This window comes from Bos indicus, chromosome 24 (genome assembly GCF_029378745.1).
Source record: "Bos indicus isolate NIAB-ARS_2022 breed Sahiwal x Tharparkar chromosome 24, NIAB-ARS_B.indTharparkar_mat_pri_1.0, whole genome shotgun sequence".
NCBI classification, from domain to species: Eukaryota; Metazoa; Chordata; class Mammalia; order Artiodactyla; family Bovidae; genus Bos; species Bos indicus.
The window spans coordinates 58,617,769-58,644,161 of NC_091783.1; the positions used below are offsets into that span (position 1 = coordinate 58,617,769).

At 48.9% G+C, this 26,393-nt stretch overlaps 1 protein-coding gene across 1 annotated transcript; it reads right to left on the reverse strand.

Moving 5' to 3' along the window:
* Positions 1-331: 331 nt before the first annotated feature.
* CPLX4 (complexin 4) lies at positions 332-26,255 on the reverse strand. The gene is made up of 3 exons (XM_019986523.2): positions 23,087-26,255; positions 15,204-15,291; positions 332-1,097 (listed from the first exon to the last, which is right to left on the reverse strand). Exons 1-3 carry the CDS (start codon positions 23,251-23,253, stop codon positions 870-872), a joined length of 483 nt encoding a protein of 160 aa, XP_019842082.1. The 5' UTR covers positions 23,254-26,255; the 3' UTR covers positions 332-869.
* Positions 26,256-26,393: the final 138 nt, after the last annotated feature.

Below are 26,393 nucleotides of genomic sequence, written 5' to 3' on the forward strand. Positions count from 1 at the left end.
TGTCTGAGGGACAGGAAAGAAAAAGCAGGGAAGATGGGGAGAGGGGCCAGAGAGGAGAAGAGGATGAGAGAGACACCCACACGGGCGGATTTAAGGTCTCCGTGCTGTTTGTCCACCCTCACGGTCCGGTGCTGTTACCAAGGTCAGCCAAGAGGAGCTGACACCGAATACTGGACCAGGGCTGGCCGTTCCAGGTGCTCCCCACGGCCCCCCACCCCGCCTCTAAGCCGCCCCTCTCCCCAGCCTCCCACCTCCACCCAAATCCATTCTTCCCACCCTTCTGGAAGGGTGATCTGCGGTGCAAACGCCGGCCAGGTCTCCTCTCTGCCTCCTCTCTCGTCTCCTCCCCCATCCCTGCCCTTCGGCTTCGTGCAAGCATCCATGAGAAGCATCAACGGCATCCTGGAGACAGAGGTGGTGTGATCTCTGACGGCCCTTAGCCTGCAGTCTGGGCTCCGGGGGGCACCCTGACCTTCCACGTCTTTCTCTGAAGGGACCCGGAGTCCTGCTTAATGGTTGGACAGAGTCAGGCCCTTGTCCTGTCTGCAGAAAGTCGGAGATGAAACACGGTTTGCTTTTGTTTCTTCCTGGCCGTCCTACAGACCGTTAAGCAGATGCGTGTTCTGCCTCATTCACAGCTGAAAAGCTCAGGCTTCATCACATTCACAACTAAAAGGACAGCGTGATTCCCGCTGCCAGGGGCGCTACCAGGAACGTTTAGAGCAACCGAGGTGTCCTCTACATGTTGGTTGCGAGTTTCCTCACGGTTTTCTTAACCGCTCACTACGCTAACGTCGATGCTGCTGGAAGCGCCTCCCAGGAGAGCGGTCGCTTCCGCCTCGACTGGGCCTCCTCAGCGCCCGCCCGCCTCACATCACAGCGCACTTCTGCTCCGCCGTCTGCTTGATTTCCGAGAAGGTGGCCTGGGCTTTCTCTTTGATGGCGTCCAAGTCCATGTTCTGAAGGTTCTGTAGCTGCCCAAGGATAGAATCCTTGTCTTCTTCCTCTTCTTGATCTTCATCTACCATTTTCCGGAGGTCTTCGGGCAAATCCACATCGTCTCCAGCCATCTGGATCTGGTTCTCATCCATCTCACTCTGTGCAGAAAAACAAACAAGGAGATAGAGGAAAAACCCTTCTAAAACCAACCAACCAACCAACCCTGGCCACAGCAGGGAGCTCGAGGTCTGCTGAGAAGGGATGCCGGGAACGATACACTTGGCCGTCTCACAGCAGAACCTGGGTCTGGTACCAGCTGCAGAGGCCGGACGTCCCAGCTGAGATGCCCCATCTCTCTGCACGTGGCTCTCAGAAGCTTCTAGCACTGTGGTTCTCAAAGTGTGAGGAGCTTCTTTGGAGGTCCAGGGGTTAAGAATTGGCCTGCCAGTGCAGGGCACTCTGGTCTGGGAAGAGCCCATGCGTGTGTCATGACTACCAACCCCTTTCTGTAGAGCCCACAAGACATGGTGCCGCAGTGAAGCCTTCACGCTACAAGGGAGAGGAGCCCTACTCGCCACAACTAGAGAAAACCCACACACAGATGGGGAGGCCCAGCACAGCCAAAATTAGCTAATTAATTAAAAACATGAAAGCGTGGTCCCTGTACCAGGCAGTATTAGCATCATTTGGGAATGTGTTAGACGCACAAATTCTCAAATTACCCCAGACCTACTGGATCAGAAACTCCAGGCTGGGGTCCAGCAATCTGCATTTTCAGACTCCCTGTCTGTCCTGCTGATACCCAAAAAGCTTGACCAACTCTGCCTTAGGGCTGCTCTGCACGCTTTGTTTTCCATCAGCCCCAGACTATGACTCAGTGGCCCAAGCTGAGCCCACTCTGGGGTGGGGGGCTGTTGGGCTCATAGGGCCAGAGCAGGCTCTCTCCATCCAGCCATCACTCTTTAGGGGCAACTCCCGGTTAACCATCACCCCTTCCCTCCCTTCTACCAGATACAGAAGCGGCTCAAATTCAGCTTTACATCCTTGATGCCTAGAAACAAGTCTGGCGCACACCACCTGTTTATTGAGTGAATCGTTCACACCAGGACTCCAACGCAGCACCCCCGGGCTAGCCTTGTTCACTGCTACTGCCTTACAATTTTCTCCCGTGGTCCTAGGCGTGGCTGTTCTGAGCCGCTTAGTTCCTGCTGCATGGTCTCTGAATTTGTCTTTACTCTTAGGCTGCAGAGCCCTCTGTTCTATAACAAAGAATAATCTACAGGACACATTTTTCTGCGAAAGGCAAGGGTCCTTTCTTTTCTTAGATGGCTGCTCTCAGATATAATTTTCTGAGATCAGGTTGTAACATGGGGCAAACTGGGCTTTGGGGGACACAGAAGATCAAAAGGGGCTTCCTCGGTGGCTCAGACGATAAAGAATCCACCTGCCAATGCAGGAGACCCAGGTTTGATCGCCGGGTCGGGAAGATGCCCTGGAGAAGGAAATGGCAACCCTCTCCAGTATTCTTGTCTGGAGAATTCCATGGACAGAGGAGCCTGGTGGGCTACAGTCCATGGGTCACAAAGAGATGGACACGACTGAGCGACTAACAGAGACCCATACATGGTCATGGAGCTTGGAGACTCACCTTCCAACACGGAACTTCTGGGTTACCTGCCCCGCCCTCCCCAGAGCTCCCGCTCCATGCTTACTTCTGTGCTTTCTCCCCGCTCCTCGGAATGCAGACTTCTGATGCCAAGGGGAAGGAGGCTTTTGGGGGGCACATCCCTCGCCCTGACTCTCCCTGGAAGCCTGGGAGGACGGCTCTCAGTGTCAGCTTCCCAGGTAACAGAAGCTTCCCGTGCACTTGGCCAGGCCTTGGCCCCTCAAAGCGCTTAACAGATCAATTAGTTCCTCGTCAAACTGGTGTGGGGATTAATTAGTTAGTTAATCCCCAGGGGCTCCCGGCCAAGCCTCCGTTTCTATTTATTTTGTATTCACCTGCCCTCGAGGGTGCCTCCCTTGTGGACGGTCCTCTGGGCATTTTTTGCAGGAAGAAGGGGAAAAGCAGGGGGCAGCCTGAATTCTCAGCTTACCTAAATGCCATGCCGGGCCCCTGCCCACTTGAAATAAAACATATACAATCTGTAAAGGCATTCCTGGGAATTTCAGCATCTACACCCCTCCAGGTGGTAAGAAGTTCTCTGTGCTTGTCACCAGGTTGGAACCTGGACAGGCTGGGGGAATAGGCGGCTGGCGGGGCCAGGGGGCCAGCTCACTGGTGCCCTGAGCTGCCAGATGCCCTCAGGAGGGCGCTCCCCAACCCCTGTTCTCCAGGCTGCTCAGAGTGCAGCTTCTGCAGCTGCGGACCGACTCGGGTTTATTTTCACCTCCTTCCCCTGGCCCTTGTGGCTCAGCTGGTAAAGAATCAGCCTGCAATGAGGGAGGCCTGGGTTCCATCCCTGGGTTGGGACGATCCCCTGGAGAAGGGAAAGGCTACCCACTCCAGTCTTATGGGCTGGAGAATTCCATGGGCTGTATAGTCCATGGGGTCGGAAAGAGTCGGACGTGACTGAGTGACTTTCACTTTCACTTTGCCTGACCCAGGGAAGGAAGAGCCAAGAGGGTCCACTGTGCCCCCCGACTCACAGAGGGGATCTGGGTCACCACCACATCTACCCTAGCAGTTCTCAAAGTGGGCTCCCGAGGCCGGCCGAAGCGGCATCCCCCGGAACCTTGTTAGACACGAGGGTTCTTGGCCCTCTCCCTGACCTGCTGATTCAGAAGCCGTGGGGCCTGGCTGAGCCATCTGTGGTTTAGCGAGCCCTCCTGGTGATTCTGCTGCTTGTCAAAGTTTAAGAAGCCCCACCCTACCTCTCTTGAAGACAGGGGGCTGTAACTCACTCATCTCTAAGTCTCGGAACCCAGCGAGTATCTGGCATGTTGTCACAGACAAGACTCCAGGAGCCTGTTGTCAGGGACGACGACTGAACGTGCAGGCCCTCTTGACTGTAAACAAGCTGTTTCATAGCTCCTGACGTGTTTACGTTCCCACTCCCATAGGGGCTGCCTAGAGGTCAAGGGTTGGCTTGAAGATCAGACACCTGAGCGTGAAGGTTACCTCCACCACATACAGGCTGTGTGACCTTGGGCACCTAATATCCCTTCTCTGAACTTATTTCCTTATTTATAAATTGGGTTTATGTTATTTGCCTCCTTGCTAGCTCAGATGGTAAAGAATCTGCCTGCAGTGCAGGAGACCAGTATTCGATCCCTGGGTCAGGAAAATGCCCTGGAAAAGGGAATGGCAACCCAGCTCCACTGTTCTTGCCTGGAGAATCCCATGGACGGGGGAGCTGGGCGGGCTACAATCCATTGGGTCGAAAAGAGCCACTCACGACTGGGTGATGAACCGACATAACTTTCGTAATTCTATAGAAGATAAATTAAATGATGACTGAATAATTTGGAATGTATTAAGCAGTTAAAGATGGCTATTCCTAAATGTAATGACCCTCAGAGGTAAAGCCGGGGGTGGGGGAGCTGAATTGCCCTGAAAGGCCTTGGCCTTCCACACGGTGCTCATCCCATCAGAAGGAGGCCTCCCTCTCCCGCCCCTCACCTCTGGCCTGGGAGTGCCCCTACCTACCTTCATTCCAGAGCCTCGGCTTTCCTAGCAAACTGGGCCTGTTCATTTCCCTTTCAGCACTAGACACAATTCTGGGAGAAAATGACCCAGAGCACCCAGCTCCCCTTACCTCTTGTCAGGCCCAACCCAATGCACATGGGGACCAGAGGGTGAAGACTGACCGAGGTGCCCGGCTTGTGACCTGCACTTCTGTCTGCCCCCCAACCCCTGTTCCCACCCGTCCACGGGAGCCTCGTGTATATGGTTCCCAGCCTGGGGCTTCCCAGATACTGGTAAAGAGCCCGCCTACTGATGCGAGAGACGTAAGAGACACGGTTCATCCCTGAGTCGGGAAGATCCCCCCCGGAGGAGGAGTGGCACCCGCCCAGGCCACACACAAGCTCAGTGGGAAAGAATCCAACTGCCAGTGCAGTGAGAGACACAGGAGACCTGGGTTCAATCCCTGGGTCGGGAAGTTTCCCTGGAGAAAGAAACGGCAACCACTCCAGTACTCTTGCCTGGAGAATCCCACGGAGAGAGGAGCCTGGTGGGCTACAGTCCATGGGGTCTCAAAGAGTCAGATACGACTTAGCAACTAAACCACCACCACCACCGATATTCTTGCTTGGAAAATTCCATGAACAGAGGAGCCTGGAGGGTTACACTGGGGCTACAGTCCATGGAGTCACAAAGAGTCGGACCCGACTGAGAGACTGAGCGTGCACTCACCCACATGGGACTCATACACGACCCTGGGATTGCCTCCCCTTGCACGACAAAGTGCCCTGCTGAGAGGGACTCCTCTGCAATCCAAGCAATGGGTGTCTTGTCCTGACTTTGCTGCTCCAGGTTGGGAACGCCAGGAATATTTTGACAGAATGCATGCATCAAGGAAAGGCGTCCATGCTTCACCACACGCCGTGAGCCCAAGTGCAGGTACAGCTGACATGAACCAGCCCCAGCACAGGCTCGGAAGTCTGATGCTGAGAACCCCTGACAGGTGAACGAACGAGTGAATGAATGAATGAGAAGGGCGCCAAGTGAGCTGGCATATACAGAGGAACGCACAGGCTGCCTTCATTCTTCAGGGTCCTGTTTCAGAAGTCTTCTCATTTCTAGAAATCTCATCAATATGGGATATTGTTTAATGCAGTTAAGAACTAATTATTTTTAGGCTGGCTGACCAGAATCAGTCGTAATCTCTTGCCTTTTAACCAGGTTTATAATCCTAATTGCCAGGGCTGAATGCCCCATTATTTAAATAGCACTGCCTCCTGCCCTTGTTACTCCTCTGACTGGTTCTGACCTTTCGCTGAAGGGTAAGCATGATCCTGGATTCAGACTTCCTTCTTCCTCATCTTGGTGAACTGGTCCTCATCTGGTATCAAAATGGAAATATGGTGATCAACTATTTCACATGGTTATATCGCCAAAAAGTTGAGTGTTCCCACTTAGAGTCCAGCCAGTCAAGCTTGATATGCAGACACGCACCAGAATGATATAGATGTGAGTGTGAGCAAACTCCAGGAGATGTGAAGGACAGGGGAGCCTGGTGTGCTGCAGTCCACGGGGTCTCGAAGGGTCGGACATGACTGAGCAATGCAACAACATCAACAAGAAGATCTGACTTTGGACTTACGCCAGTGGCTCAGTGGTAAAGAATCTACCTGCCAAGCAAGAGGCACAGCTTTGATCCCTGGGTCGAGAGGATCCCTTGGAGGAGGAAATGGCAACACACTCCAGTATTCTTGTCTGGGAAAATCCCACGGACAGAGGAGCCAGGTGGGCTATAGCTCATGGGGTCGCAAAAGAGCTGGACACGGCTGAGCACGCACATAGGCACAGTCTGGGGCAGGGATCCAGGCAACAGAATTTTTAAAAAGCTTTCCTGGGACTTCCCTGGCAGTCCAGTGGTTAAGAGCTCACTTTCCAATGCACGGAGTGCCAGTTTGACCCCTGGTTGGGGAATTAAGATTCTCCATGCCTCACCACCAAAACAGAAAACAGAAACAATATTGTAACAAATTCAATAAAGACTTTAAAAGATGGTCCACCTCAAAAAAAAGTGTGTGTGTTTTTAAAACTTTTTAAAAATTAGAAGCTTCCTGGGTGATTCTAATGCGTGAGAGGTGTTGAGACCCTGTCAGGGCTTGCTAGCGTCAGCTTCTGCTACACCGCACGGTCTTTCCCCCTTTAGCTCCTGAAGGAGCGAGGCAGAGGCTGTGACTCTGAAAAGAGCCGCCAGTTTCCGACGCTGATTGAGCGAGTGCGCACAGGGGCTTCGCGAGGTGCGAGACTTCCCCCACTGTGTGCGTCTCACGCTGCTCTCCTGTGTGCAGACTTTCCAGGGGGACTCGAGACGTTCCTAGAGGTCACTTGTCCAAGCCTCTCCTCTACAGATGTGGAAACCGAGGTCCTGGGAGGTGAAGAGGCTTGCTCGATGTCCTTCTGCTTGTTAGGGAAGGAGAGCCCAGCCCTGCTGCTGGGTCTGGTAGGAAAACCCGGCTGGTGAGTCAGATCGCCTTGGGGTCTTGCCATTTACCAGCTGTGTGACCTCGGGAATCCCGGCACCCCGTCTGAGCTGCTGTTCTTATCCAAGCAGGGGAAATGAGGCCTCCCTCCCTTCCAGGGTGGCCGTGAGGGGTAAGTGAGAAGGTGGCACATGCAAAGCCGATGGCCGTTTCCCCCCTTCCCAGGGCCCCGAGGACCTTCCCAGGGCAGGAGCAGAAGCAGCAAACAGAACCGGGCCGGCAGGGGAGGAGCGGGAGGGACGGCCCCTAGCGGGCCCCGGAGGGCCTCCGAGCTGCCGCCGCCGGAAAGAGCTGCTCAAGGCGGGCGTTTTAGTGCCTGGGACCCTGCAGGGCAGCCCCAAGAGCGCCTGGTCTGAAGAAGGCAGGCAGAGAGAGGGTCGCAGAATCGTCTCTGCCTTTAAGAGGCAGCTTGCGCTGTCAGTGTAGAATGTTGAAAGAAGCCTTCCTGCTAGATTTTCTTCTGTCTTCATCTTTGCTCAGAGCGAGCGATGCCCTTAATACCGCAGACAAACACCAGGTGTAAGGAAAGCGCCGGCTCCGCGGGGGGCCCGACGTTATTTTTCAATGACTAACCGAGATTGACAATTCTGTTAATAGGATTAGCGCTCATTGTGGAGCTGTTTTCTCTTATTAATTTGGCTTGACTTACATATACATTTTGAATTGGCTAGGAGAGGGGGGGCACCTTTGTTTTTAGGGGAAAAAAAACCTCATGGCTTTATTTATGACTTCCTCTGCTTGAGAAAATATGACATCCTAATTATGAGCTAAAGTAATCTTTGTATTTTATAAGGAATCATAATGTCGAATCCAGACTTGTTCTTTTCGTGAAAACTGATTGTAATTTAACTCTTGTGGCAGATGGATCCCTTCTGCTGATTTTGATACTTCGTTCTTTGGGTGTGCTTTTGTTTTTCTTTTTTCCCCGACTAACACTGATCATTCAGCAAGACTGTTGTGTGTGGGGGTGTTTATGTGTGTGTCTGTGTATATCTGTGTGATCGGTGCGTGTGTCTGTGTGCATGTGTATGTGGTATGTGCATATGTATGTGTGTCTCTGTGTGTGCAGTACGCGTGTATGTATGTATGGATGTGTGTGTCTCTGTGTGTAGTGTGTGCACGTGTGCATGTGTGTGCACGTGTGTCTCTGTGTGTAGTATGTGCATATGTACGTCTGTGTGTGCAGTAGGTGCATATGTGTGTGTGTGTATGTCTCTGTGTAGTATGCGCATGTGTATGTGTGTGTGTGCATGTGTGTGTGTGTGTGCAGCCTCTCCATGTCAGACACCATGCAAGGCCCCGATGACAAAGACGGAAACCTCAGCCGCTTTGTTAAGAAGCACACAGTCCAGCAGGTGAGAGGATTCAGAGTAGAAAAATGGCAGGCGAGACATGCACTCAGGCACTATGGAAGCACAGGGGACCTGGAGAGTGGGGAGATCATGGAAGGTTCTGGAAGAAGCAGCAGTAGAGCAACGTCTTCCAGGAAGGAAAGGGGTCACAGGGAGCAGGGTGTAGGGGACGTGAGGTGGGAGGAGGAGCTAGTCCAGGTGAGGGGCCCCAAGAGGTGAGGCTGGGCAGCTGGGAGCCAACTCAAGGTGTGCAGGCCAGGAGGCTGGACTCTACCCTAAAAAGTCATCGGAAGCCTTTTTTTTTTTTTTTAAAAGGGGAAGAACAGAATCTGTTTGCATCTTGGAAACCTCACTCTGCAATTTTGAGGGGAGCAAGACACAATCAAAAAAACTACTTAAGAGGTATTGTAAATGGCAACCCACTCCAGTATTCTTGCCTAGAGAATCCCATGGACAGAGGAGCCTGGTGGGCTACAGTCCATAGGCTCGAAAAGAGTTAGACACGACTGAAGAGACTTAATGCACACACAAGAGGTAGTGTAGTCAAGTTGCTGAGAAGTGCTGAGCCCTGCACTTGGGGAGGAGTTGAGAACGATTAGGAGGTGGAATGCAGAGAAGGCAATGGCACCCCACTCCAGTGTTCTTGCCTGGAAAATCCCACGGACGGAGGAGCCTGGTGGGCTGCAGTCCATGGGGTCACACAGAGTCAGACACGAGTGAAGCGACTTAGCAGCAGCAGCAGCAGCGGGTGGAACGGCTGTCGCCTGCTGATCGCTCTGTGCGGGGCTGGAGGAGGAAGGACCTGGAGGGTGAGCCTGGGGGCGGTGTGGGTTGGGGGCCGTGGCGGAGGTGGATCCTGCAGGAGCAGGGAAAGACATTTCTGGGTCTGAGCTGGAGGTGCCCGAGGAGAGGTGGACGCGATGGTGACCTTTAGGAGAAGGTGTAGGAAGGAGGTAGAGGCTGGAGGGTCAGCAGCACACATCTAGGTGGCAGCTGAAGGCCACAGGAGATGCTGCCATTAGGGGAGAGCGTGACAGCGTGAGGGACAAAGAGAAGACGGTGGGGGGAGCACCCGGGGATATTCAGAAACCTGGGGGCAGACCGGGGAGGTAACCCTGGGAAGAGAGGAGAGACAGGTTACAGAGCAGAATGAGGAGGGTGGTGCTGAGAGGCTGAGAGAGAGAGGGCTTCAGGGAGGAAGCGCTGAGTGAGACGGGGTGAGGAAGGCTCTGCCCTGGGAAGGACCGCTCCAGGAAGAGGGCCCGGACGGAACAGCAGGACCGTCTACTGCAGCGAGACCGACCTCAGAGCATCCTCAGGAGGAAGGCTCTGCCCCGGGAAGGACCGCTCCAGGAAGGGGGCCCTGATGGAACAGCGGGACTGTCTACTGCAGCGAGACCGACCTCAGAGCATCCTCAGGAGGAAGGCTTCGGCAGAGCAGCGGGAACCGCTCATTTAGGAAGATGCCTAGAAAGCCACGTTCACTCAAAGTGCTGTTTGCTTTAGTTGGAGAGACTTGACCTCCTTTACAATGGAGAGGCCAGTGGGGAGAAAGCACTGAAGACCCAGGACAGGACACTGGGTGGAACAGGACTCAAGTCTAACATGAGGTCGTGGGTTACTTCAGGCCGATGAAGTCCCCTAACGACCTGGCATTTGAAAAGCAGAGGAAACCGACGTACGTGTGGACGTGAACGTCCTGTGATGACCTGGCGTAGGGGGATGAGATGGGGGTGGTGGGGAGGCTTTCAAGGGTGGGGACACGGCAAATATACTCTTCTACATACATGTCCAGTTATTGCGATTTGATGACCGCACTCATTTGACTCCTGCGATGACTGCAATAGACAGGGGTCATCAGAAGATGAGGGTCTGACCAACGAGGCTATACTGACGATGAGCAGAAAACCCGGAAGGGAGGCGTGTGTGGTTTGGCGGGCGTGAGGGCTCCACTGCTCCTCTCAGAGACCGAATTTTCCTTCCCCCGGTCAGCAGTCGACTAGAACTCTTTTTTGCAGCAAACACTGGCCAAATGATTTCTTTCAAAAATACAGTTCTAATTCCAGAATGTGACGGAGTTATCCTCATCAGACCCGACAGCTCCTGGGAGGACATTTCCCTCGAATCTGCTCTTGTTGGGCCTGGGCGAGGGTTCGGGCCCAGGACCGCCTCGTGCTGGTTATGTAACCGCTGGGAGTGACCCCGGGGAACCGTGAATGAGGCCCCCAGGGGTCCCCCCCTCGTTAGCGGGGAGGACCCAGTGAGCATGTCCAACCCCCTGTGGGCTGTTAATACTGTTAGTCCGGCTGTTTACCCAACATGGATTTTATGAGACGGCCCGGGACTGAGGGTTCTGCAAACTCCAAGGGGAGGGAAGGTTGTGCTCAGGAGCCGGGTAAGGCCCTGGTGAGCCGCGCTCTCTGGCCAGCACTGTTTAGACATGTTAGGCTTCTGTGTTCTGGTCTCAAGTTCTCATTAGTGCAGTAATCAGGATGGCAAGCCCCATGAAGGGCTGCGGGCAACGACTCGAGAACCTGTTGTTCTGTCCCCGAGCTGGCCCAGGCCTCCCTTAGCCGGTCTGGGCTGCTGCGAGGGCCCATTCCCGACACGCCGGCCCCTCATCCCTTCCCCTCCGGTTCACCATACACAGCACCATGGCCATCTCCTTTCCCCACTTCAGTGACACCCACGGGCACTGCCTGGCTTTCCAGGGCTCCTTATGGGGCATCTAGGAGAGGAAAACCCACCACCTATATTCCCCTTGTGGTTCTCAGAAGGTTCTTTCTAAAGGGTCCACCATGCAGATTCTTCTGAATAATCAAAGCAAGCCCTATGAGCTAACTGATGGATGGTTCCATACGAGCCTGTAGCCCCCCTCAAGAGGCTGACTTGATGCAAAGACTTTCAAGGCCTGGGAAATGACTCTCCCCCATGGCCATCGTTTCCTCAAAGTTGTCTCCTCTCGCAGCTGAAAATTCCAATTCCTTCAACACTTCCTCAATGACAGCCAGCTGTTTCAAGATTTCTCGGCCAGCACCCTGGTGGCTGCGGAGACAGCGGCTCAGCTCCCTACCATGCCCACCCACGGGCCTCGAAGATGTGGCCCCTTCCTGCCCCCCACCCAGCAATCCAGCAGGGCCCAGCGTCCTTCCCATGCCTGCTAGCACATCAGCCACTGCAGCGCAACATGCGCTGTGCGATCCTTAATATCAACAGAGTGCACTGCAAAAAACAAGCCCCCCTCTGGAAGTCGCTCCTGGCCACCCGCACTGACCCTCCTAGAGTGCGCAGTCCCCAGGGAAGAACTGAGACCCACCGAGGGGCGGTTCTGCTGGGGCGGCCTGGGGACATTGCCCCGCGGCTGCGGCTGGGGACACCGGGAAGACGGAAGGACCCGGGGTCCTGCCCCCGCGCCGGCGTCAAGAGCCTGTGACGGCCTCTCAAGGAGGAGGGGGCGCGGCGGGCTGCCCTCCAAGCCCAAGGCCTGCGCGGAGGCAGGGGTGTCACTCATGGCTGGGGAGATCTGGACTGGACGGAATATGACCCGGCCGATCCTTGATGGCGTTCTTCCTATTAGTTACTGTTTTCAAAATGTATTTATTTTGTTTGTTTATTTTGGGCTGTGTTAGGTCTTCGATGCTTCGCAAGGACGTTCTCTAGCTACGGCAACAGGAGCTACCCTTTGCTGCTGTGGGCGGGCTTCTCCTTGCTGTGCCTTCTCTTGTTGAGTCCACAGCATGTGGGATCTTCCCCGCCCAGGGATCGAACCTGGGTCCTGTGCACCGGCAGGCAGATTCTTATCCACTGCCCACCAGGTGAGCCCTAATCACCATTTTTATGAACAGCGCACCTGAGGTTAGATAGAGTTTCCAGGTGAGTCCTAATCACCATTTTTATGAACAGTGCACCTGAGGTTAGATAGAGTTTCCAGGTGCTGACCAAAAAAGCAGGCCGTTGTGTTATTGCGGCAAATTCTTGAAGCATCAGATGTAGAATCCATTTTGACACCATCCAGCCATGGGCTTCCCTAGTAGCTCAGAAGGAAAGCATCTGCCTGCAATGCAGGAGACCTGGGTTCGATCCCTGGGCCAGGAAGATCCCTTGGAGAAGGAAATGGCAATGCACGCCAGTGTTCTTGCCTGGAGAATCATGGACAGAGGAGCCTGGCAGACTATAGTTGGACAAGGCTGAGCGACTAACACACACACAAAGCCACGACACATGGGCGCCCTCAGGGAGACCCCCACCAGAGAGTGAACTCCACGGCGCAGGATGACGTGGGGAGCGCTTTCAGGAGCCGCTATCACTGTTTACTCGGGTTGTACCGGAGTTTTGTCTGTGCTCACGGTCTCCCGTCAAGCCATCAGCTGACAGAGCAGCGGGGAAAGCGACGGGCCCAGGTCTTTGGAGGACAGATTCTGAGATGCTTCGCTGAAATAGGAGCAGGGCACGCTGTCCCAGAAGGGGCAGGGCAGTTTTAAACCACGTGGAATTCCAGACAGCTCTAAAACTTTCAGAACGCCTCAAACGTGAAGAGTGGAAAGAGCAGAGACCTTGAGACCAGGTGGAGCTGTGTTCAAATCCCTTTGTGGGTAGGATGCTCTTTTTCAGGTCTGAGAGGCCCGAGATCCAATCCTGGTTCTGTCACTCCACAGCTGTGGGGTTTTGCAAAGTCCCTGAGCACCCCCACCCCACTCCCACCTTGGCTGCAGTCTTCTCATGTCTGAAGTGAGGCCATGGCTTGGACTCTTAGACAAACTCGAAGGTCTCTTTCGGGGTCTATGAAAAAATCAGGAGGGGGTCTCATATGTGTTGTGCATTTGAACCAGCTATAGAAGAATGGGTTCATGGGCATTCGTAACCCAGGCAGCCAAGTTACTGGCTCCGCTGTTCATAGTGTATCGACTGCCTGTGGTCCTGCCTCCTCTCGGTGGCTTCGGGGAGCAGGAGTTAGATGTGGTGCTACTGTTAACAAACCTGTTTGCCAGTGGAGAAGACATAAGCTTCGTGGGTTCAATCCCTGGGTCAGGAAGATCCTCTGGAGGAGGGCATGGCAACCCACTCCTGTATTCTTGCCTGGAGAATGGACAGAGGAGCCTGGTGGGCTACAGGGCGGCAAAGAGCTGGACGTGACTGAAGCGACTTGGCAGGCAGGCAGCCTATGCTGAGTAAAGTCACTGCCACTGCAGGGAGGATACGGATCTATGTATTACGTGGCTCTAGTTCTCCCCTCCTTCCATAGTTTCTGTTGGAAAGGCTCTTGTGCCAAAGAAACAAACCAAGCTTAGAGATCTAGGAATTATTTTATTCTCTGAAGCGCATCAAACATTTTGCAAAGGAGGTTGTCCACCCCTGAGGATTTGGGTGAGCAAGACCACCAGCTCACCATTAAAAAAACAATCAAAGGGCAGATATTTTCAGTTTAAGTGAAAGAAAGTGAAGTTGCTCAGTCGTGACTCTTTGCAACCCCACGGACTGTAGCCTGCCAGGCTCCCCCATCCATGGGATTTTCCAGGCAAGAACACGGGAGTGGGTTGCCATTTCCTTCTCCAGGGTCTCTTCCTGACCCAGGGGTCGAAATTGGCTCTCCCGCACTGCAGGCAGGTTCTTTACTGCCTGAGCCCCCGGGAAGCCCTACTGTTTTCGGTTTAGAGACCTCTAGTTCTTAAGTTGTTGACTCACCTCAGTGACTCACCGTTGTTATTATCAAGAAATAAGGCTTTTGTGTGTAGAGATAGTAACAGCCGTAAGAGCGATCACCCACGGAGCTCTTTCCACTAGTCAGGCACTTGATTTGTCTTATGATTTCAGACGAAGAAAGTACGTGTCAGGAAGTACGTGTCGCTGCCCTCGTGTTATAGACGAGGAAAAGGAGGCTGAGATGTATTAAGAAGCCATCTGAGATTGCTGATGTCAGAGCCAGGACTCAAACCCAGTTCTCCTTACATCCTCACCGAACCACAGAACAGTTGTCAAAAATATATCCTCAACAACAACAAATATGTATGTATATATCCTTAAAATACCCCATCTTTCTGGAAGACACACAACCAGCTGATGGAGTGTCTGTGTGTGTCTGTGTGCGCGTCCCTTAGCGGGACGGTAGTCACTCTCTTTCCATCTGTTTCCTCTAAGAACACACCTTCTAAGACTGTGGTGAGGACTGAATGGATTTATCTATGCAAAGAACTTGAGAGCAGTGCCTGGCACTTAGAAGAGCTCAGTAAATGTCGGCTGCAATGACCGTTATTCTCATTGCGCATACACAGATATTCTATAGTCCTTGAATATATTTACATAAACAGGTATTACTCCATTTTGTTGGGAGGAAATGGAAGTTCATAGAAGTTAAGTGCCTGGAATCTAGTTTTTATGAACTAATTCAATGCTCTTTTCACTATATCAAATACCTCGATTATGATTAAGTGAAAGTCACTCAGTCGTGTCCGACTCTTTGCGACCCCATGGACTATACAGTCCATGGAACTATCCAGGCCAGAATACTGGAGTGGGCAGCCTTTCCCTTCTTCAGGGGATCTTCCCAACCCAGGAAGATCTGCTTTACTAGCTCAGCCACCAGGGAAGCCCCAATTATGATTAAGACATAAAATATGTATGTATTTATATATATATTTATATATGTATATATACACACACACAGCCTTCTGAGTGTGACCCTTGCTGATAATCCAACACTCTGCGTTTCTTATTATGTAAAAAATGACTGCATGTTTATTGTGTTAAGAGTCTCACCTTTGGGAGTCTGTACTTTTCTCTGAGGTGAACTCTGAGGCACGCCCTCTCAGCCTTTTTTTGTGTAAACGCAGCATCTCTTTCCATCCTGAAAGTGAAAGAAAGGATCAGAGGACATGAGACCACTGGCTACTCCAGCCCTGCTCAGAGGAGCCAGACACAGGGCCACACCCTCTGAGTTCCCACTGATCACGACTGAGTACAGACCCGAATTCCCAGACACGTCGGTTCTGCGAGCCTTCTGATGCGGCTCGGGAGAGGCGGGGGGACCACCCCTGGTGCAGAGCTGACCTCACCGTGTTCCTCTCACCCCACCTGGGAGCTCAGACGTCAGAGTCACTGTGAGTGCTTCCCAACGGGCAGCTTCCCAGCCTGTCCGCATCATGGAGAGAAGCTACGTTTTCAAAATCATTTCGTTTCTTATTTTATTATATTGTTTAGGGGCTGACACATTTAGTGCTTCTGAAATGCTAGGTGTATAAACTGATAACAGAGGATGTTGAGAATTACTTTGGGGATGTAAGTTTTATTTATTTCTAGAATTTAAAACATTGAAATATAGTTGCTGTACAATACTATATGTCACAGATATACAATATAGCAATTTATTACTTTTATTTTATTTAAAAAAGTTTTTTTGAGCTGTGTCACTCAGCATAGGAAATCTTAGTTCCCCAACCAGGGATCGGACCTGGGCCCCTTGCACAGGAAGTTCAGAGTCCTAAGTGTTGGACTGCCAGGGAATTCTTCCTCCCTCTTTTTTCCCCACAATTTTTAAAGGTTATCTTCCATTTATAATGATCATAATTAACATATTGGCTGTGTTCCCTATTTTGTACAATATATCCTTATAGCTTATTTTATACATAATAATTTGTACTTGGCACATAAGTTTTAAATTCTACAGAACACTTATTTTTATGGAACAAAAATGTTTGGAGCAAACCCTTGGCATCTCCTTCCATTTCCTTTCCTGACATCCTTTTAGAAACCCTTACATGGACTTTCCACATATCTATTTAAGGCCAGGTTCGGTCTCCACCCATGCTGCCTTGATTCTGCAAGATTCTGAAAGTGAGAGATCTAATTTTGTGTTTTAAAGGATGTTCTTCTCCAGATCTCTGCAGAGCTGTGTTTTTGCAAAACAGTTACGCTCAGTGACTGAGACTTGGAGATTCAGTCATTATTCAATTCATTTAATTCCATCAATAAATGGGGATCAGAATTCTAAGCTACAATAATGTGGAATTAAAAAAAAAAAAAGCACTTGAAATCCTTAACAGCTGAACAGGGACATGTAAAATATAAATGACAGGGAATCCAACTGCGAAAAGTTCTCTCTGTGACCCTGCCAAAGAGACGTGCTCTGGAAATGGCGCCTTAGTCCAGGGAGAAGCATCCGCTCCTCCCTTTCTGCTGTCAGCGTCTATAAACCAGGTCGTGCAGACTTCTTCCAGTGTCTCTCAGAACCACCCCTTCCATTCTAACCATAGCAGCCTTATGAACATCCATCAGTCCATACCGTATCTCATGCAGTGATTCTTATCTTCATAGCATATCTTATGCAGTGATTTTTAAAATAGGTTTCTAGTCCCGAATTATCAAAAAGAGCTGGAAGTAGTGGTGTACTGGCTAATGTATCACAACCAGCTTTCTGGGGAGAGAAGCTCTGAGGCACCCACCAGGTTCCGTGGTGTCAATACTTCCACTGAGGCGGACTTCAAACTAGTACTATCAACTTGATGTCACTGATACTGGGGAGACACTGGGGAGAGATACATGCGATTAACTTTGATGGGTCACTGCCGGATGCCGTGGGTCAGCTAGGCACATCACTGGCTGGAAGATCCATTTTTCTCACCGCGGTTTAAATCTGGCTCCTCTCAGACGCGGCCGTCTCCTTTACTGCATACCATGGAAACAGCAAACGTGCTCTGTCCACGTTTCTCTACCACTTGGGCCACTTGATTAGAGGCCGCATTGGCCATTTAAATGGTCTCCCTGCTTCCATCATGGCCCTGCCATTGAGAAGTGACATTTTTAACAAACGGCCTGAGCGATTCTTATGCAAGCTAAACAGAGCTGCAGCAGCCAGGACGGGGGGCCGTTTGGAGGCAGACAGGATTTGGGGATATAATATAAAGCTATTTCCCTTCACTGTCAACCTGTTAAGCCCCAATTTAGGTACAGCTGTCCCTTCCCTGGGTGAAGGGGTCACTCACACAGGGTCGGGTGTGGATTTTCAGAACGCTCTGTGGATGGCCTAATTGGACTTGTGATTTGCTGTTGGAAGTGGGCTCCCTTGTTCTTGATGATCCAGAGAGAAGTAAACACCTTTGAGGATGTCGGTGAAGCTCCCTTGAACCATGTCTTCTCCTAGCTGCCCAAGGAAGCACGTTGCTAGAGGCTGCTTTTTCATACGGGCTTCCCTGGTGGCTCAGTGGTAAAGAATCCACCTGCCATTGCAGAAGACGTGGGTTTGATCCCTGGGTTGAGAAGATCCCCTGGAGAAGGGAATGGCAACCCACCCCTGTATTCTTGCCTGGAGAATCCAATGGACAGAGGAGCCTGGTGGGCTGCAGTCCATGGGGTCGCAAAGAGTCAGATGGGACTGAGCGACTCAACGACAACAACAGGAACCTTTATATATGTGGCCCTGCCCTCTAGCTGTACAGGACTGGACCAAGCTGGGTAAGTGGAATTTCTTCTCTGAGAATTTGGGTTTGGGACGGAGCAAGTCAGAGACTTGCAGTGTGGCTGGATTTGTTAACAGTGAGCTCAGAGAATGTCGGCTGCCCATCCTCACGGGTGGTTTGGGTAACAGAGGAGCAGAGGGCTGACTGCCCTGAAAGGACAAAGCAGACACATGGAGGAGGACGGGCGGCCAGGGATCAAATGAAGGCCCGTGACTCCCAGTGACGCTCTGGTCCTGGTTCGGCCCACGAGGCCTGGGGGCATGTCTGCAATGGGTCTGGTGAAGCATCTTTGCAAGAAGCATGTTATTTGTTCAGTCATTTCCGACTCTTTGTGATCCTGTGGTCTGTCCATGGGATTTTCCAGGCAAGAGCACTGGAGTGGGTTGCCATTCCCTTCTCAAGGGGATCTTCCCGACCCAGGGATCCAACCTGAGGATCCAACCTGAGTCTCCTGCATTGCAGGTGGATTCTTTGCCACTGAACTACATGCTATGATATGCTAAGTCACTCAGTTGTGTCTGACTCTTTGTGACCCCGTGGACTGCAGCCCACCAGGTTCCTCTGTCCATGGGATTCTCCAGGCAAGCATGCTAGAATGGGTAGCCATGCCCTCCTCCCTGAACTACATAATTTGCCTTAAAATAAATATCCTGTTTTCAGGTGGCTCCGTTGATTTCTATTTCTTAACTCCAAGTTCTGGAATCATTACACAGAAGCCTGGCTGAAGGAAGGGTTGGCTCTGAAGGTGTCACATTAAACTGCTCATCACTGGGGCCTGGCTTTGGACACTCTTTGAACTCATTTCCCTCTGCAAAAGGTCAGGCCTGGAGGAGGCATAAGAGAACCCTGGACTCAGTCTTCTTATTTAGGGAAAGAGCTTGAAGAGCTCAGAGACCTGGGGGCATGGGCAGAAGCCGATCTCCCCCAACATCAATATTTTACTATAAAAAGATTCAAGTGTACAGAAAAGTTGAAGCAATTTTACAGTTGACACGCATATATTCACCATTTATATTCTACTACTGGCATCTTCCTATACGTTTTAGAAAATGTCACTTACCTAGCCCTCTCTCTCCATTTTTCTCTCCATTCATTTATCCATCATATTTTCTGATGCATTTCAAAGTTGTTGACATCAGTACTCTCTTCCCCCAAACACTTCAATGTGCATACCATAACTCCAATTACATATCTGTTTATTTGTTGTTGTTGCTCAGTAGCTAAGTCATGTCCAACTGCAACCCCATGGGCTGTGGCATGCCAGGCTGTCCTTCACCATCTCCCGGAGTTTGCTCAAATTCATGTCCCTTGAGTTGATGATGCCATCCAACCATCTCATCCTCTGTCATCCCCTTCCGCTTCTGCCCTCAATCTCTCCCAGCATCAGGATCTTTTCCAGTGAGTCGGCTCTTCTCATCAGGTGGCCAAAGTATTGGGGCTCCTTTTCTTTTGAATTAAAATGTTGCATGCTATTAAATGCACAGACCTTAAATGGACTGTGATGGTTAACTTCGTGTGTCAGCTCAACTGGGACACAGGGTGTCCTGGTTAAACATCATTTCTGAGTGTGTTTGGGAGGCTGTTTCTAGATGAGATGAGCATTGGAGTCTGTGGATGGTGGACGGAGTGAAACAGAAGGCCCTCCTCGATGTGCGTGTGTGGGGCAGGGGGTGCTTGTGGAATCCACGGAGGCTTTGAATCAACAAAAAGGCCCCCTGCCTGCCTGCTGAGCTGAGACAGTGATCTCCTCTTGCTCCGAGAACCCTCCAGTTCTGAGAACCACACCACCTACTTCCCTGGGTTGGAGATGGCAGATGGTGGGACTTCCCAGCTTCCACAGCCACGTGAACATTGGCTCCTTGTGATAAATCTCACATATATCTGTGTGTACATACATACATTTTTTTTCTCTTCTCTTGCTTCTGTTTTTACTGTGTAAACCAAACCTTGATTGAGGTGTAAAAAACATTACTATCAGCTGAGAAAATGCCCTCATCCCGCTCTCGATCGATGCCTGCTCCCAGTCCTAGAGGCCATCACTGTCTTTTTCCCACCATAGGTTGGGTTTGCCTGTTCTAGAACTTCATACACATGTAACCACACGCTATGCATTCTTCTGTGTAATTCTTCTTTCACTCAGCATAAAAAAACTGGGGATTTATCCAGCTTGTTTTGCTTACCAGGGGTTTGTTCCTTTTCATTACTGAGTGTATTCTACTGTATGAATAGATCTCATTTGTTTTCATTACTGAGTGTATTCTACTGTATGAGTAGATCTCATTCGTTTATTTATTCTGTTGATGAACACTTGGATTATTTCCTAGTTTGCGCTCTCGTGAATGAAGCTACTAGGAACTTCTTTGTACAAGTCTTTTTGTATTTCTCTAGTTGCAGTGCATGTTTTTAACTTTGATAATGTCTAATTCCTCATTTCAAAATTTTATGGTCACTGATTTCAGGGTTATGTTTAAGAAATTTCTGCCTGCTTCCAAGGTGCAAAAATATTTTTTTTTTTCCTAGATGCTTCATAATTTTAGTTTTTATGCTTAAGCCTGTGATGCACATCAAGGTTCCAGTTACAAGTGATGCCATAGCCATTGCTGTATCATAACCAAGGGGACATTTTCATATAATGGAGAGAAATGGAGGGATCAACAGGTTGTTTTATTTAGAACTTTCCAAATATTCTATTTAGGTATAGACCGCTTTCAGTACTAATGTTACCAATATGGCAGCGGGGGCGGGCCGGTGTGCGTGTGGAATCTGAGCATGGAAATAAAGTAAAAACGAACGTGCCGTGGAGAGCATTGCTGAGTAGTGTTTGATTTACTATTAGTAACGTCAATCCCACAACTTTCCTAAAGTGATGAGGACAAGTTAAGGAGGCTTTTATTTGCTAATACTCATTCTAATTATTATATATATTATGACATGTGTAGCTGTCTCTAGACGTAACTTGTGTGAACCATTTTTGATGCCTAATTTTTTCATTGTAATAGTTGCTCCAAATTATACATTTCAAAGTTTTTTTCTATTGAAGTACAGCTGATTTACAATGCGTTAGTTTTGGGTGTACAGCAAAGTGGTTCTGCTTTATATATACGTGTGTGTGTGTGTGTGTGTGTGTGTGCTCAGTTGTGTCTGACCCTTTTGCGACCCCATGAACTATAGCCCACCAGGCTCCTCTGTCCATGGAATTTTCCAGGCAAGAATACTGGACTGGGTTGCCACCTCCTCTTCTAGGGGATCTTTCCAAGCCAGGGATCGAACCCATCTCTTGAGTTTCCTCCACTGGCAGATGGGTTCTTTACCACTGTGCCATCTGGGGAGCCCTTTATATATATTCTTTTTCAGAGTCTTTCCCCTTATAGGTTATTACAAAATACGGAGCACAGTTCCCTGATGTCTGCCTCTTTGTTTTGTATTCTAGGCGATAAGCTCTTGGAAACTCACAGTGGACTGGACGTCCTGCCTCCTGCCGTGCAAGCAGGTCAGCCTCGCTGTCCTGCTACCGTTGCTTTAATTGGGTGATCAAACAAACGTATCACACACACACACACACACACACACACACACACAGAGCTGAGTAGTGGGTGAAAACTGACTGATGATACCATTTGACTATTTTGGTTTCTGATCTGTCCAGATATAAAATTAAGTAAAACTATGACATTAATCAAACAGATGTCATGTCTGTGACCAGATTTATTACTGGGACACATTAAGTGATATTTTAATATCAGATGTGTAGTCTATATTTCTGACCCTTTTCTTTTTATTGGTCCCCTTGAGCTGGGAACATCTGATGCTAGTTTTCTGCTTCCGCTTTTTTTTTTAACACACCATAGGCAAAACTGGCCAGTATTCAAGGAATGCTGCCTTTTTTTGCGTATTATTTTAGCACCCACATTATTTTTGCAGTTGCATTAAAAAAAAACAAAAACAGACCTTAAATTTACTGCAAAGCCAAGTACAGTACATTCGAGGTAGTTTTATAAGCCACAGTTGCTTTCAGGAAAAAATACAATAGACAAGGTTCCCACTAAATGGAAGATTTCAGCTTCCTTAGGTTCCTCCAGGTCATCAACCCTTTCTCCTTTAATCATTTTAGCAATAAGACCTAGGCAATTATCATGTAATTATTAGCAAAACAGCCACAGTGGCAAAAAAAACAAAAACAAAAAAAACCTTTTGTAACATACGGTTAACTTTTAACTTCAAGACTGATGCTTCAATACTCAGTTGATTTGATTATTAAAACTCTTAAATTCTACTTAAAACTTTAAAAAATTAAATATAGATTACACTTAAAGATCAGTCTTCAGTAGTTAAAAATTGGTAATATTCACATTCCGTAATACCCAACTGAAATGTTACTAATGTTTTACTTTTATCACAGTTTATATATAGCCAGAAGAACGTCCTTATCTTTTGGAGTTATATAGGCAAAGTGTGCAGGGGTAAACTATCAGGACGTCTGTAATTTACTTTAAAAGTGGTTCTCGGTACCTATTTTATCTATCAATCAATCATCTGTCCTTCAACCAATCATCTGTAAGCAAACGTGATGAAACGCCAACTGCCCATTTCAGGCCACAGGTCACGTGGCCATTCTTTATACTGCTCGACTTGTCTGCAACTTTTAAAGTTTTCATAATAGGCAGTCCGCATATCTATTCAGTCTTTTGAGAAGCCAAGTCTTACGACATAATTGTCATGTTGTATTTTCCAGGCTTTTTTTTTTCCCCCACACATTTAAGTTCAAGAACATTGTACTCTATGCTCTTTTAGGCCCCCTTCCAGGCGCAAAGTCTGAATTCCTGGTTTGAAAGCTTTCTGCACTCACCTAAGGGTGAATTTCCAGATGACTGTAAAAATATTCAGGTGCCCAATTTTGCATTTGAACAACTGAGGTCAATTAAAATGTGCCCGGATCAGAAAGTTTCAGCTGCTTTTAAGGATGACATGTAGATTTGTTTATAGCGTTTTTCATTTTCATTCACACAAGACAGAGTAGCTGCTGATGCTAGGAACTGGTTCAGTTTTTAGCAGGACAGACTTCCCTGAGGTTAGAGGAGACGGCCTAGGAAAGGCCTCTGAAGGGCGGGAGGGGGAGGGGGCGCCGGACAGCGGGGCTCAGGGAGCTGCCTTCTGCTCTAACAGGGAGCCCGAGCTGCGTGCACTCACTTTTCCTCGATGATCTGCTTCTGGTACTCCTCATACTCCTCTCGACTCATCCCTTGAGCGGCTGCGGGGTCAGACGCTCCTCCTTCTTCTTTTTTTTCTTCAGACCCGCCACCGAGTCCTAAATTCTTCACCTGGTTACTTATCATAGTTTTCATAAGGAAAGCCATTGTGTCTGCCCCCAGAGAAAGAAAACCAAACACTCCGAGAAAACTCAACAGAAATAAATCACAAAATCCCCAAGTATTTTCAGTGATAGCAACACGTTGAAAAGCAGAGGACTCTGCGCAGCCTCATCTATTCAAGGGCATAATGATATCGAGGAGTGGTTTGCGGGCTCTAAGCTGGATTAAAGAGGTCAACTCCTTAGCACAGAGAGGCAGATGGCTCTGATTACCGAGGCATGCAATCAGATGCAACCAACTACTTTCTGAATTAGTACACTAAGCTAATTTCAGAGGGGGAAAAAAGAATCCTTCACATTATCCATCCCTCTCCCATTTCTAAGGTTTAAATTATAAGTGCAGTAGGGCTTCATCAAGGGTTGTTTCAATTAAATGAATTGGAGGTGACTGATTATATGACTGTGGTGCGGTTCCAAATTCTAGCCCATGAGGACAACATCCTGTTGAGAACTGAGTCCCATGAGATGCAAAACCTAAAATGCTTTATTTAGCAAAAATAATCCTTTGATCCATCATTTTATCCCACTGGACTCTCAGGACTATGTAAGGATTTGTGTTTTGGTTTGCTTGAATCCTATGCTGTTTCAGCGGTTACTGGGTCCTGGACACAAATACCCAACCAGGGCAAGTGTGAAGGGCAAGCCAGAGGGTCTTTCACTTGCACCTGGAAGATCAGCCTAGCTTGTTCCTGCACTGAAAGGTTACACTTCTGCATGGAAACAATGTGCTGGACACTTGCAAAGCTCTGACCCAGAAGGTAAGAACATGGGTAAGTCAGGTCATCGGTGGGGACTGGGTATTTTCCTCTTCCCTAGTAGCTCACATAGTGGAGAATCAGCCTGCATCGCAGGACACCCAGGTTCCTTCTCTGGGTCAAGATCCCCTGGAGAAGGGAATGGCTACCCACTCCAGTATTCTTGCCTGAATTTCATGGACAGAGGAAGCTGGTGGGCTGCACTCCATGCGGTTGCAGAGTCGGATACCACTGAGTGACTAACACTTTCACACTTTTTTCCTCTTAAACGCAGTCACTTCCTGGGTGCTGTGTTTAAACTCACTAGTGTATCTGGAGAAAACTTTCAACAGTGTTTGGTTAATAGCAGATTCTCATCGGCTGTGGTTTCCTCCAGGTCAAGGGAGGAATTTGAGCATGGCTAAGACTTTAATCTACCTTACTATCTTTCTAATTAAAGCACTCCAAGAGCCGCTGGGGAGGAGGGGAGAGATACAGCCTATTTGTAAGCTATGCTCATTGTTTTATCCACAGGCATGAGCCGTTTCAGGAAATAGATGACTCTCCCTCAGACTGTGCACAACCATATATACTGGATCTTTGCCTAAAATGCTTGTTTTATGTATTTTAAGATGTTCTTCATTTTACTAACCTAAAATGTTGCTAAAATGGTCTGTTTTAAAAATTAACATTTAGGGTGAAGTAAGAAACTTTTCTTGGTGTTCGATTGAGAATGTGCTTTCATACTTAATTCCACTTCCACTTTTAAGGTGTGTTGCTTGGGACGTAATACATTCAAGCCATGACTCCTAAATTATTATTTATAATAAACTGCTTTTCATCTCCATTGAGGAGACTTACTAGTAAAGTATTACAGAACTTTATGCAAAGGAAAAGCCATAATCTGTTTCTGTTGTTTCTCCTTATTTCTGAAAGAAAAGGACAATCTCTAAAAGCAAAACAATAAGGATAAAAATCTATAAGTTATTCTGTTAAATTATTCGCTTTATTATAAGACAATTACAATTGCATTTTACTAGGAATTAGGAGATCTGAACAGTGAGGGTCTCGGTTCTGAACTCCAAAGCCAGTCTGTGAAGCTGCTCCTCCCTGAGCAGTGCTTTGTGTGTGTGTGAAGAGCGGGGGATGGTGCTGGGCATCACAGAAACTCCGGGGTGATGACTACACCAGGGTGACAAGCGAACACTCCCTGGGACTGCTTATGAAATCAGACCTTTCACTGCCTTCCCATAAGGTAATTCCATTGAAAAGAGCACCGTGTCTTTAAAACTTTTTATTCAGTTTATTCCAATGGCCTTTCTACTTGGCCACCCGGTGGAATCTTCCAGAAAGGGAAAATAAACACCCCAGGTGAAAAGGGAAAACTAGCTGTTAACCTTCCAAAGCCTCCTCATCGTTCTGAATAAAACCCTACATCTTTACGATGGCACGGCCCCAGTGCCCAACAGTGTCTAGCTCCCACCACCTCGCCCCAGGCAGGCTCACTGCCTAGGTTTTGGTTTCCTCTGATTTCTTTCAAAGCTACGTAATTTCTTTTTTTTAATTAATTTTTTAAAATTGAAGGATAACTGCTTTACAAATTGTGTTGGTTTCTGCCAAACATCAACATGAACTCAAACCCATCTAGTTTCTTTTACGCTGAAAGTGAAAGTCGCTCAGTCGTGTCTGACTCTTTGCGACCCCATGGACTCCCTCCCCATGGGATTCAGGTCAGAATACTGGAGTGGGTAACCTTTCCCTTCTCCAGGGGATATTCCCAACCCAGGGATCAAACCCAGGTCTCCCACATTGCAGGTGGATGCTGTACCAGCTGAGCCGCCAGGGAAGCCCTTTTCTCTAAGGGCCATTACCTCAGTTTCCATTTTCTGAAACCACTTATAAAGACCACCTTTTACAAGCTGCCAACCCTGAGAGAGTATTATGAGGAAAACGAAGGCCATCTTTAGGAAGTGGCAAAGCCAAGATTTTAAACCCAGATTTGTCTGACACTAAAGCTCTATTCTTTCTTTTTTCATAGTTCAGAATTGGAATTACTTGGTTAAATGTTACTTACCAAAAAGAAGAAGAGATTTTTTAAAAAGACTCCCATTAGTAATGACTAAAAGTTCTAGCCACACTTTTACCAGTATTTGGTTACTGAAGATAAAAATATCAAATGTACTGTTTTAATATTTTGCATTTTTCATTACCAGCAAGGATAAGCATTTATCCGTAGTAGTTTTTAATTCTCTTTTTATGCTTCCGTGTATCGACTCTGCAGGTGGTGCCACCTAGGGCAGAACGCAAAGCACAGGACACATGAAATACTATCACAGATCAGGGCCTTCTTGGGAAATAACCTACTTGGGAAATAACTGATTATCTGAGACCA

Coding starts and splice junctions, on each gene's coding strand:
- CPLX4 (XM_019986523.2), bottom strand. CDS start 23,253: ATGGCTTTCCTTATGAAAACTATGATAAGTAACCAGGTGAAGAATTTA. Junction 15,292..23,086: donor AAGCAGATCATCGAGGAAAA/GTGAGTGCACGC, acceptor TTTCACTTTCAG/GATGGAAAGAGATGCTGCGT. Junction 1,098..15,203: donor AAAAGTACAGACTCCCAAAG/GTGAGACTCTTA, acceptor TTTTCTGCACAG/AGTGAGATGGATGAGAACCA.